The 12,535-nt window shown below is 42.5% G+C and overlaps 1 protein-coding gene across 3 annotated transcripts in view; it reads right to left on the bottom strand.

The window, feature by feature from the left end:
* LOC133545281 (solute carrier family 22 member 4-like) overlaps window positions 1-12,315 on the bottom strand; it is a 36,587-nt gene extending 24,272 nt beyond the window's left edge. The window contains exons 1-2 of one of the 3 annotated variants that reach the window (XM_061890702.1): window positions 11,825-12,313; window positions 4,603-4,785 (exon numbers count right to left, since the gene is read on the bottom strand). In XM_061890702.1, the coding sequence (XP_061746686.1) occupies window positions 4,603-4,785; window positions 11,825-12,031 (390 nt within the window). In that variant the 5' untranslated portion in view covers window positions 12,032-12,313. Of the gene's footprint in view, window positions 1-4,602; window positions 4,829-11,824 lie in introns of all 3 variants that reach the window. The other 2 variants (XM_061890704.1, XM_061890703.1) reach the window with 2 other exon arrangements.
* Between the last annotated feature and the right edge of the window lie 220 nt (window positions 12,316-12,535).

Genomic DNA, 12,535 nt, shown 5'->3' with positions numbered 1-12,535 from the left:
TTTACTCAAGCCTTACCACTCTGCAGGTTCCGACAAGGCGGGTGGGATTGCTGCGAGTCCAGTGGGTCTAGCCGTTGGGGTTGGGGAACCGCTCAACTGGCCGGAGGTGGCAGCTTGGGATGAAGTGCGCGCACCTGATGATTCAGTGTTACACGGGCGCTTGGATAATACTCAGCAGTTAAAGGAGCTAGATAGTCTCCTCGGTCATTTAAGTGAGGTACAGCGTAAACAGTTGTCGGATTTGATTTTTGAGTTTTTGCCTTTGTTTTCCGACACTCCAACCTGTACCACACTAATTGAACATGACATTGACACACAGGGTGCCCGCCCAATACGACAAAGATTTTATCGAGTGGCTCCCGATAAACAGAAGAGTATGGAGGACAGTGTGCAGTATCTGCTTGATCATGGTCTCGCCAAGCCATCTTACTCCAGTTGGGCATCGCCATGTCTACTGGTGAAAAAGTCAGATAACACCTATAGATTCTGTACGGATTATAGGAAAGTAAATGCTGTGACTAGACCAGATTCTTTTCCATTGCCACGTATCGAGGACTGTGTGGATCAGGTTGGGAGTGCTCGTTATGTCAGCAAATTTGATTTATTGAAAGGTTACTATCAAGTGCCTTTGACGCAGAGAGCGCAGGAGATATCTGCATTCATTACCTCTTCCGGTTTGTACTCGTATACTCGAATGAGCTTCGGTTTGCGGAATGCTCCTGCAACCTTCCAACGGCTCATGAATAGGATCGTTGGGGGGCTGCAGGGGTGCGCGGTTTATTTGGACGACGCCGTTTGTCATTCAGACAGTTGGGACGAACATTTGGCTCGCATTCGAGCGCTTTTCCAGAGGTTGGTGGCAGCAAACCTCACAGTAAATTTAGCGAAATGCGAGTTTGCGCGTGCCACAGTCGTCTATTTGGGTAAAGTAGTCGGCCAGGGGATGGTGCGGCCCGTTAACGCAAAGGTGGCAGCTATTGATAATTTCCCTGTGCCGGCGACGAAGAAAGAACTTATGCGCTTTTTGGGTATGATCGGGTACTACCGCAATTTTTGCTGCAATTTTTCAACTGTTGTATCTCCTCTGACCAATTTGTTGAAGGGTGGCGCCAAATTCATTTGGTCGGAGGAGTGTCAGCAGGCTTTCCAGAATGCAAAGCTTTTGTTAACATCAGCTCCGGTCCTGGCTGCACCCAAACTGGATCTGCCATTCCAGCTGCAGGTGGATGCAAGCCAGGTGGGAGCAGGTGCGGTCCTCCTGCAGGCTGATGATGATGGAGTAGCCAGACCGGTTTGCTATTTTTCAAAAAAATTCAACAAATACCAATTTAATTATTCAGTGATTGAAAAGGAAGCATTAGCATTGATTTGGGCATTGCAACACTTTGAAGTCTATGTGGGAGGGGGTCTCCATCCAATTGTGGTCTACTCAGATCACAACCCTCTCACTTTTCTGCAGTCTTTCAAAGGGTCCACCAACCAGCGCCTGTTGCGCTGGGCACTGTTTCTGCAGCCATTCCACCTGTTGATCCGCCATATTCGCGGGGTGGAAAATGTAATGGCTGATGCGCTCTCTCGGGCTCTGGACCAGGAGGTCTAATCATCTCCACTCACTCCTAACCTGCGGTTTTTCTCTGTTTCCCTTAAAGGTCGCTGTCCGGGTACCAGGATTTGCTGGGTGCAGGGAAGGTCGGAGGGGAAGGAGGGTGTTTGGGATGGTTTGGGTTCTGGTTGGTCTGGGGTGGAGGGGAGGTGCGTCAGTGGGACTAGAATATAGCTACTGGGGCTACTGTAGTTTTTTGTTTTCTATTTTTGATGGTGCTTCAGAGACCCAGTTAACACGGGTCTCTGTTTTTAAGGGGGGGGATGTCATGCCCGGCTCTGCCGGTTAGTGTTTGGGGCACTTTGGTCCTCCGACCCGCAGGTGGAGCTGGTCTGTGAAGACGTGCAACATCTCAGAGGGCTGCTGATTGGGCGGCCTATAAAAGGCCTCCCATCAGCATGCTCTCGCTCTCTCTCTCTCTCGTCCCACAGGCACATTCGTTTGGTGACCGTATGGTCACGGCAACGACGGCCGGGATTAGCACCACACTTGCACCCTTTTGGGGCAACACTCATTTACTGATACATTCCTTGGTTAATTCACATTACTGATCACTGATACATGTTGTAAAATAAAAGATCTGTTGGCTAAAATGTACAAATCGGTGTGGTCTCCCTTAATGTTACAGCCACTAACGAGCCAGTGGTTGTGACACATGTTTGTCCTCTTACAGAAACCATAATAAAACAAAAAATATATATATATTTTTTAATCTTTTTCCATTTTCACACATCTTCAAAAAAGCTCCAGGTAGCCACTAGGGCGGCGCTTAAGAGCTGACCCCCGTGTTGAACTGTAAGTAGGTTAGATACAATGATTGAAAATGATAAAAATTAGATAAGGGCTTTTTTTCCAATATTCCGATATTGTCCAACTCTTAATTACCGATTCTGATATCAACCCATACAGACATACATACATGCATACAGATTGTCGTGGAATTAACACAATATTATGCCTAATTTTGTTGTGATGCCCCGCTGGATGCATTAAACAATGTAACAAGGTTTTAAAATCGTGTTTTTATCACCTTCGTCTTTTAGTAAAGGTTAAACCGTTTTTATCTTTTAACCTTTTTGAACAAGTCGTGCATGCTTTTATTTCAAGTCGCCTGGATTACTGCAATGCACTTTATGCTGGCATTAGCCAAAAAGCTCTCTCCCGGTTGCAGTTAGTCCAGAACGCGGCACCACAACTTTTAACAGGGGCCAGGAAACGCCAGCATATAACCCCAATTCTTCAGAGTTTGCACTGGCTCCCTGTTCATTTTAGAATTTATTTTAAAACATTGCTGTTTGCTTTTAAATATTTACATGGACTGGCACCTCAATATATCTCGGACCTTATCCAAATTTACATTCCTGCGTGCGCTCTGAGGTCCAAGAGCCAGTTCCAGCTCGTGGTGCCCATGACCAGACTTAAGACCAGGGGAGAAAGGGCCTTCTCTGTGGTCGGCCCTAAGCTCTGGAACACTCTGCCCCTCCATGTTCAAACTGCTTCCACAGTGGAGTGTTTTAAGTCTTGTCTTAAGACCCACTTTTATTCTTTGGCTTTTAACACTACGTGAGTTGTATGGTCCTCTGTCCTCTGTTGTCCTCTGTGTTTTTTATACACTTTGATTTCTATGTTACTGTTTTAGTTGATTTTACCCTTTTAAAATAGTTTTTAATCATATTTGTTTTTAAATTGTTTATTGGTTTTATATTTATTTATTTTTTGTTTTTATTCAGTCATTGGTGGAGCATAATATAAATATATATACTTTTTTTATTTTATTTTATTTATTTATTTATTCATTTTTACAATTGTTTTTAACATGGCTGTGCAGCACTTTGGAAACGTTATTGTTGTTTAAATGTGCTATATAAATAAAGTGGATTGGATTGGATTGGATTCCAAAATAAATCAACTCAAGTTATGGAAAAAAATGCCAACATGGCACTGCCATATTTATTATTGAAGTCACAAAGTGCACTTTTTTCTTCTTTTTTTTAACATGCCTCAAAACAGCAGCTTGGAATTTGGGACATGCTCTGCCTGAGAGAGCCAGGGGAGGTGGAAGTGGGCGGGGTTGAGGTGGGGGGAGGGGTAAGGGATGACAGGTGGTGTTTATTGTAGCGTCCCAGAAGAGTTAGTGCTGCAATGGATTTTGGGTATTTGTTCTGTTGTGTTACGGTGCGGATATTCTCCCGGAATGTGTTTGTCATTCTTGTTTGGTATGGGTTCACAGTGTGGCGCATATTAGTAACGGTGTTAAAGTTGTTTATACGGCCAACCTCAGTGTGACCTGTATGGCTGTTGACCAAGTATGCCTTGCATTCACTTGTGTGTGTGAAAAGCCGTAGATATTATGTGATTGGGCCGGCACGCAAACGCAGTGCCTTTTAAGGTTTATTGGAGCTCTGTACTTCTCCGTACGTCCGTGTACCACTTTGTACAGCGGCATCATAAAAAGTCATACATTTTTACTTTTTGAAACTGATACCGATCATTTCCGATGTTGCATTTTAAAGCATTTATCGGCCGATAATATCAGACATCTCTAATTAAAATCAAGAGTAGGACAACAATTTTTTGTTACTATTTGAATGGGCCCTGGGCCCCTCTGGTGAAAAAGTTGGGCCCCTAGGTCCAAAAGGTTAGGAACACCGGATCTAGACTGCAAATATGTGTTTTCAATGTAGATTCAAGTCATCATAGGTCCTCTTTCACACTGTTTTTTTTATGGTATGGCAGTTTAATAAGCAACAGATGCCACGTTTTCTGGCGAGTCTATCAAGCTGGACACCAAAAAAATTCACAGCTGAGCTCCGCCCGTCTTTAAAGCATACATAATTTAATTTTGGTAGCAATAAGACATATAGAAGCAGTGCATCTTTTTAGGAGCTGTTAAAAAAAACAACATAGCTGACCCTTTAGCTTCCGAACTCCTAACCAATCAGCCTTGGACCCAGGACCAGCTTTACTTGTTTTGTAAAAGTTGGAGGAGACACCCTCACCTCAGTGACAATGGTGGACTGGTAGATGTCCTTGCTATAGATCCAGCCGTCTTTGCACGTCTCCTCCTCCAGGGTGGTGAGGTTTACGTCCTGATCCGGACTGTATCCCAGATCCGAAAGGTTCCGGACCACATCCAGGCGGTACCGGCTGCAGCTGCTGCGCTGCGGCTTGCCGTCAACCACCTGCATGCCACACGGAGACTAGGTTGGCATGCTGGTTTAACTTCTGCATATAGTTGACGAGAAATGCAGAAACATCATCACTTTGAGCCTAGAGTAGTGTTTCCTAACCTAACCCACTGTTGGGCAGCAAGTGTTCCTGAGAGGGCTGCCAAAAAATATGTTTTTCAGCCCAGTTGTATTACACTTTTCTACCACTTGTAACAGTAACTAAATTAGGAAATTCCTGAATGAAGTATGCCAACTTATCTTATGTCATCATGCTAGTGTTAGCATGCTAACATTTCTACCTGGTGTTCTAGCTATTGTATGTTTAAACCTAAAAGTCAAGGATTTTGATACTCAGTGCTAATGTATCTTATATTAGCATCCTAATGTTTTATGATAGCATTTTAGCTAATTGTTTAAACCTAAAAAACATGGTTTTGGATACTTGGCTCCATCTTAGAAGTATGCCACCTTCTCTCATCTTGTCATGCTACTTTTAACATTCTAACACGGGTCGGGAATCTTTTTGGCTGAGAGAGCCTAAAAGCCAAATATTTTAAAATGTATTTCCGTAAGAGCCATATAATATTTTTTTTAACACTGAACACAACTAAACGCGTGCATTTTTAAGTAAGACCAACATTTCTAGAGTATAATAGGTCTCTTATTCTTTGTAATAACATTGTTATTCTGAAGCTAACTGTGGAGGGGGCGTGGCCTGTGGGCCTGCAGTGAACTGGGGTGTGCCAGGACCGGCCTCTAAATCAGCGACAGGTGCGTAGACGGCCCATTTGGGCATTGTTATCTAATCACCTGTCACTCTGTTATAAGCAGCAGCCAGGGGGAGAGACGGGGTTGGGGGTGGAGTCAGAGCGCGAGCAAAAACAAAAGAGAAAAATACGATTGCTGGAAAGCAACTGAGGGACTTATTGAAAAATAAAACAATATTGTAACCCTGAAACAGGCTCTCATGTCGGTGCTTGGTGGTCTGAAGAACCCTCAGGAGGGCAAGCCCCAGACTAACCAATAATAAATAAATAACTTCTTACCATTAACGCAACTTCTTGAACAGGTGCGGTAAAAACGGATGTATGGATTAAAAATGCATGAGAATGTTTTATATTTTGAACATTATTTTTAACACTGTGATTACAAGTGGAATTATTCATTAGATATCGTGTTGAGTAATGCCAGCTCAGATTTATCCGAGAGCCAGATGCAGTCATCAAAAGAGTCATATCTGGCTCCCGAGCCATAGGTTCCCTACCCCTGTTCTAACATTTTAACCTAGTTTTTTGGCAAATTGTGTGTTCAAACCTAAAAATCATGGATTTTAATACATGGCACCATCTGAGAAATATGCCAACTTGTTTTATGCCGTCATGCTAATGTTAGCATGCTCAAATTTTAACCCGGCTTTTTAGCTAGTTTTGTTTGTTTTATACCTAAAAATCAGGGATGTTGATACTTAGGGCCATCTTAGAAATATGCCAACTTTTCTTATATTAGTAGGCTAATGTTAGCATTCTTATGGTTTATGCTAGATTTTGAGCTAATTATATTAAGTTCTTCACGGTGGCAGGGGGGATAGTACGTCTGCCTCACAATACGAAGGTCCTGAGTAGTCTGGGGTTCAATCCCGGACTCGGGAACTTTCTTTGTGGAGTTTGCATGTCCTCCTCGTGAATGCGTGGGTTCCCTCCAGGTACTCCGGCTTCCTCCCACTTCCAAAGACATGCACCTGGGGATAAGTTGATTGGCAACACTAAATTGGCCCTAGTGTGTGAATGTGTGTGTGGCTGTTGTCTATCTGTGTTGGCCCTGCGACGAGGTGGCGACTTGTCCAGACTCCAGGGTGTACCCCGCCTTCCGCCGTATTGTTGCTGAGATAGGTACCAGCGCCCCCCGCGACCCCAAAGGATATAAGCGATAGAAAATGGATGAATGGAAGGATAAAGTTAAAGTACCAATGATTGTCACACACACACTAAGTGTGGCAAAATTATTCTCTGAATTTGACCCATCACCCTTGATCACCCGCTGGGAGGTGAGGGGAGCAGTGGGCAGCAGCGGTGGCCGCCCCCGGGAATTATTTTTGGTGATTTAACCCCCAATCCCAACCCTTGATGCGGAGGGTTGGAATTTATGTTTAAACCTAAAATTAACGGATTGTGATACTTGGCGCCATCTTAGAAGTACACAAACTTTTCTTAGGTCTTCATGCTAATGTTTTATGCTAGCTTTTGAGCTAATGTTGTATGTGTAAACTTGGAAATTATAGATTTTGATACTGAGTGCCATCTTAGAAGTACAGTAACTTTTCATTCATCTTCATGTTAATTTTTTATGCTAACTTTTGAGCTAGGGCTTCACGGTGGCAGAGGGGTTAGTGCGTCTGCCTCACAATACGAAGGTCCTGCAGTCCTGGGTTCAAATCCAGGCTGAGGATCTTTCTGTGTGGAGTTTGCATGTTCTCCCCGTGAATGCGTGGGTTCCCTCCGGGTACTACGGCTTCCTCCCACTTCCAAAGACATGCACCTGGGGATAGGTTGATTGGCAACACTAAATTGGCCCTAGTGTGTGAATGTTGTCTGTCTTTCTGTGTTGGCCCTGCGATGAGGTGGCGACTTGTCCAGGGTGTACCCCGCCTTCCGCCCGATTGTAGCTGAGATAGGCGCCAGCGCCCCCCGTGACCCCGAAAGGGAATAAGCGGTAGAAAATGGATGAATGGATGGATGGAACTTTTGAGCTAATATTGCATGTTTAAACTCTAGAAATTATAGATTTTGATACTTGGCGCCATCTTAAAAGTACACTAATTTGTATATCAGCATGCTAACCTTAGCATCACGTACACCTGCACCATCTAATGAGCTCCAGTCTGCTTTTACAAACAATAAGGCTCAGTTTTTGTAAGTGTTTATTATTAGGATTTTACTTTGTGTGACTGCACGACATCACAGTTTTTCAATGTTTTGGCTAAAATTACTACAAAAGTACACTTCATTCATTAACGGTGCTACGAAAAAGATCAGTTACAATAATACATTAAGTTGGATATATATATATCATACAAACTCTTTATGTATTGAATCAAAAATTCTTAAATTCCACGACATAGCGAATTTGCAAACAGCAAAAATTATACACAAAGCCAAGAATATACAACAATTATTCTCAACAAAATAGGAGAAATATAATCTTAGAGAAAAATGTAATATAAAACATTTGTACGCACGTACAACACTTAAGACCTTCAGTATTTCTGTATGTGGAATGCAAATATGGAATCGCTACCATGAATTGATTAACGTGGACCCCGACTTAAACAAGTTGAAAAACTTATTCGGGTGTTACCATTTAGTGGTCAATTGTACGGAATATGTACTGCACTGTGCAATCTACTAATAAAACTATCAATCAATCAATCAATCAAATGAATTAAGCAAATAATGAGGTAGCGACTTGTCCAGGGTGTACACCGCCTTCCGCCCGATTGTAGCTGAGATAGGCACCAGCACCCCCCGCGACCTCAAAGGGAATAAGCGGTAGAAAATGGATGGATGGATTAAGCAAAGAAAACAAACAATGTACTTTTATGTTACACTTCAAGAAACTCTTCAAACTTAGTGTTTACAAAGTACAAAGAAGAAGAATCATGATAAACATTATGAATTTATCTCATTCATCCATTTTCTACCGCTTATTCCCTTTGGGGTCGCGGGGGGCGCTGGTGCCTATATCGCAGCTACAATCGGGCGGAAGGCGGTGTACACCCTGGACAAGCCGCCACCTCATCACAGGGCCAACACAGATAGACAGACAACTTTCACACTCACATTCACACACTAGGGCCAATTTAGTGTTGACAATCAACCTATTTCCCCATCCATTAATTGTCAAGATAATTTACTTATATCACCATATTAAATATAACTTACTTCACAAATTATGATATATTCATTTATTTTTATTATTACTTATGGAATATATTGTGAATAAATTGAGAACAGGAAGTGAACAAAAGGTTTAGCAACTGTTATGTAAAGGACGAGCGGGTAGGATTAAATAAGCTCTTCTTCTTCCTACTCCTGTTTGAACATGTTGAATAGAGAAACTGGAAATGGTGATGTACCACCTATGCATGCATGTTGGAAATAAACTCAAACTAAAAAATTTTTTTTTTTTTAAATATCTAGCTGTGTGAGAGGGCTAAATTATTTTGGCATCATGAGGCAAACTAAATCTATAATTTATAACAACATTATTTCATCTTGGACTGAACATATTTGTAAGATCAACAACCACCAGGAAATCATTCCCATCTGTCCCTATAAATGTTGTTTTGCAGCCAGGGAGCGCTGTTTTGGCGATATTAGACGTTATGAAGGAGATTTAAAGGCCTACTGAAACCCACTACTACCGACCACGTAGTCTGATAGTTTGTATATGAATGATGAAATCTTAACATTGCAACACATGCCAATACGGCCGGTTTAGTTTTACTAAATTGCAATTTTAAATTTCCCACGGAGTTTCCGGTTTAAAATGTAGCGGAATGATGACGCGTGTTTGTGACGTTATTGGTTGGAGAGGACATTCTAGCCCAGCACCACACACAGCTAAAAGTCGTCTCTTTTCATCGCATAATTACACAGTATTTTGGGCATCTGTGTTGCGGAATCTTTTGCAATTTGTTCAATTAATAATGGAGAAGTCAAAGTAGAAAGATGGAGGTGGGAAACTTTTAGCCTTTACACACAGTGTTTCCTTGTTTAAAATTCCCAGAGGTGAAGCTTTACTATGGATCAGAGCGGTCAAGCGAACATGGATCCCGACTACATGTCAACCGGCAGGTTTCAGTGAGAAAATTGTGGAAATAAGTCGCCTCTTACCGGAGATCAGTGGAACTTCTGTAGTGCGGCAGCTGTTGTGACTTCCAGAGACTGGGGTCAACACACCCGTGGACACACCCCTCCGTCTATCAGGTACTATTTAACTCACTAAAACACTAGCAACACAATAGAAAGATAAGTGATTTCCCAGGTTTATCCTAGTAAATGTGTCTAAAAACATCTGAATCGCTCCCCATGCAATCGCCTTTTTTTTTTTTTCTAGTTCGTCACTCTTAATTTCCTCATCCACGAATCGTTCATCCTCGCTCAAATTAATGGGGAAATTGTCGCTTTTTCGGTCCGAATAGCTGTTGCTGCTGGAGGCTATGATTATAAACGATGTGAGGAGCCCTACAACCAGTGACGTCACGCGCACATCGTCTGCTACTTCCGGTAAAGGCAAAGCTTTTTTATTAGCGACCAAAAGTTGCAAACTTCATCGTCGATGATCTCTACTAAATCCTTTCAGCAAAAATATGGCAATATCGCAAAATGATCAAGTATGACACATAGAATGGACCTGCTATCCCCGTTTAAAGGCCTACTAAAATGAGGTTTTCTTATTTAAACGGGGATAGCAGGTCCATTCTATGTGTCATACTTGATCATTTCGTGATATTGCCATATTTTACTGAAAGGATTTGGTAGAGAACATCCACGATAAAGTTTGCAACTGTCGGTATTAAGAGAAAAGCCCTGCCTCTACCGGAAGTCGCAGACTATGACGTCGCAAGTGTGGGGGCTCCTCACATATTCATATTATTTTTAATGGGAGCCTCCAACAAAAAGGGCTATTCAGACCGAGAAAACGACAATTTCCCCATTAATTTGCGCGAGAATGAAAGATTCGTGTTTGAGGATATTGATAGTGACGGACTACAAAAAAAAAAAAAAAGTTAAAAAAAAAAACGCAAATGCTTTGGGACGGATTCCAATGTTTTTAAACACATTTACTAGGATAATTCTGGGAAATCACTTATCTTTGTATTGTGTTGCTAGTGTTTTAGTGAGTTTAATATTACCTGATAGTCGGAAGGGTGTCTCCACGGGTGTCTTGACGCCAATGTCCCAGGGAAGTCTACGGCAGCTGCATGGACGGCCCAAGCTCAGCTTTTCTCCGGTAAGAACCGACTTTCTAACCACAATTTTCTCACCGAAACCTGCTGGTTGACATTTGGTCTGGATTCATGTTTGCTTGACCGCGCTCTGATCCGTAGTAAATTTTCACCTCTGGGAATTTTAAACAATGAATCACCGTGTGTTTGTGTGGCTAAATGCTAAAGCTTCCCAACTCCATCTTTCTACTGTGACTTCTCCAATATTAATTGAACAAATTGCAAAAGATTCAGCAACACGGATGTCCAAAATACTGTGTAATTATGCGATTAAAGCGGACGATATTTAGCTGTGTGTAGCGCTCATACTTCCTTAAAACGCGTGACGTCTTGCGTACACGTCGTCATTACAAGACGTTTTCAAGACGAAACTCCCGGGAAATTTAAAATTGTAATTTAGTAAACTAAAAAGGCTGTATTGGCATGTGTTGCAATGTTAATAGTTCATCATTGATATATAAACTATCAGACTGCATGGTATGTAGTAGTGGGTTTCAGTAGGCCTTTAAATAAGAAAATCTCATTTCAGTAGGCCTTTAAACTTGAATTCATGTTTGACCACAACGAGTCTCCTGTTTACCCCCCTGCTTTGTGTGTGTTATGCAAAACCAAAGGATCGCCCCCCAGCGCGTAACTCTGAGCTGAATTCCATTGAAAAACGGGCACGTTTACGATTAATCTGATAAACGTGGTGAAACACACCGAATGGCATGTTGCTTTGGAAATGGTTAAGTATTGCGTAGAATTCGGGGGAAATCGGCGCTGTGTTTGGGGCGTTTTCAGTGGAAGAAACCGGACTTTTTTGGTTGATGGATGTAGTTCCCGGAAGCGGCACTATTTTTATTTTTATTTTATTTTTTTAAATTAAGTAATTATTATTTTGGGGGGGTTTGACGGTTGACGTTTTTTGTTTTTTCTATTTTATAATTTTTTTTTAAATTGAAAAACAAACACATTTATAATTCACACTCAAAAGTCGAGGCGGAAGCGGACTCTTCATTACTGACGACCTGTGGATTTGACCGAGGGTCATTTTGGACTCACCCGGACCGGGATGATGGCGCCGCGCCAGTCCTCGGTGAGGTTGACGTCCGGAACCCGGCAGTGGTGACTCGGCGTGTCCGCCAGGAAGACCAGCGTGAAGGCGCCGAAGCCGTTGGGCACGATGCTGATGCATAGCAGGAAGAAAACAATCTGCTGGAAGCGTCCGAATTGTCCCAGAAAGGCGATGCATTGTGGGTAACTCCTCATGCTGTCCCACTCCGGAAAGGACAAATTTTCACTCCAAAAAAAAAAAAAAGACTTCACTCCATCTTTAAACTGCAGTTTGCGTAAAAAAGCAGCCACCGCCCTGTTGGCACCCACATGACCCAAAACCTGCTTGAAAATGCCATCCGAGCTCTATGAGTGTCCGACCTTAAACAAATTATAAGAAGAGGACGCATAGATCAAAACAAAAGTTGCTTCCTGCCGCGCGCCTGTGAGGCGTTCAAGTACACTCACCAGTGTGTGTCATTTCATCATCTTATAGCCGCTGAGTGCAATGCACCACTAGAGGGCGACAAAGACGCGTACGAAACAATACATTCCGGAATTACAGCTTCACGCAGTGCGTCCAACTCACCGCTAGAGGACGACAGACAGTTATATCAGTGGTTCTGAAATGGGGGTACTTGAAGGTATGCCAAGGGGTACGTGAGATTTTTCAAAAATATTCTAAAAATAGCAACAATTCAAAAATCCTTTATAAATGTA

The sequence above is a fragment of the Nerophis ophidion genome, linkage group LG28 (genome assembly GCF_033978795.1).
Source record: "Nerophis ophidion isolate RoL-2023_Sa linkage group LG28, RoL_Noph_v1.0, whole genome shotgun sequence".
In the NCBI taxonomy this organism is placed as follows: domain Eukaryota; kingdom Metazoa; phylum Chordata; class Actinopteri; order Syngnathiformes; family Syngnathidae; genus Nerophis; species Nerophis ophidion.
The sequence above is the reverse complement of the archived record's forward strand: the minus strand, read 5'-3'. Positions and strand labels throughout refer to the sequence as shown.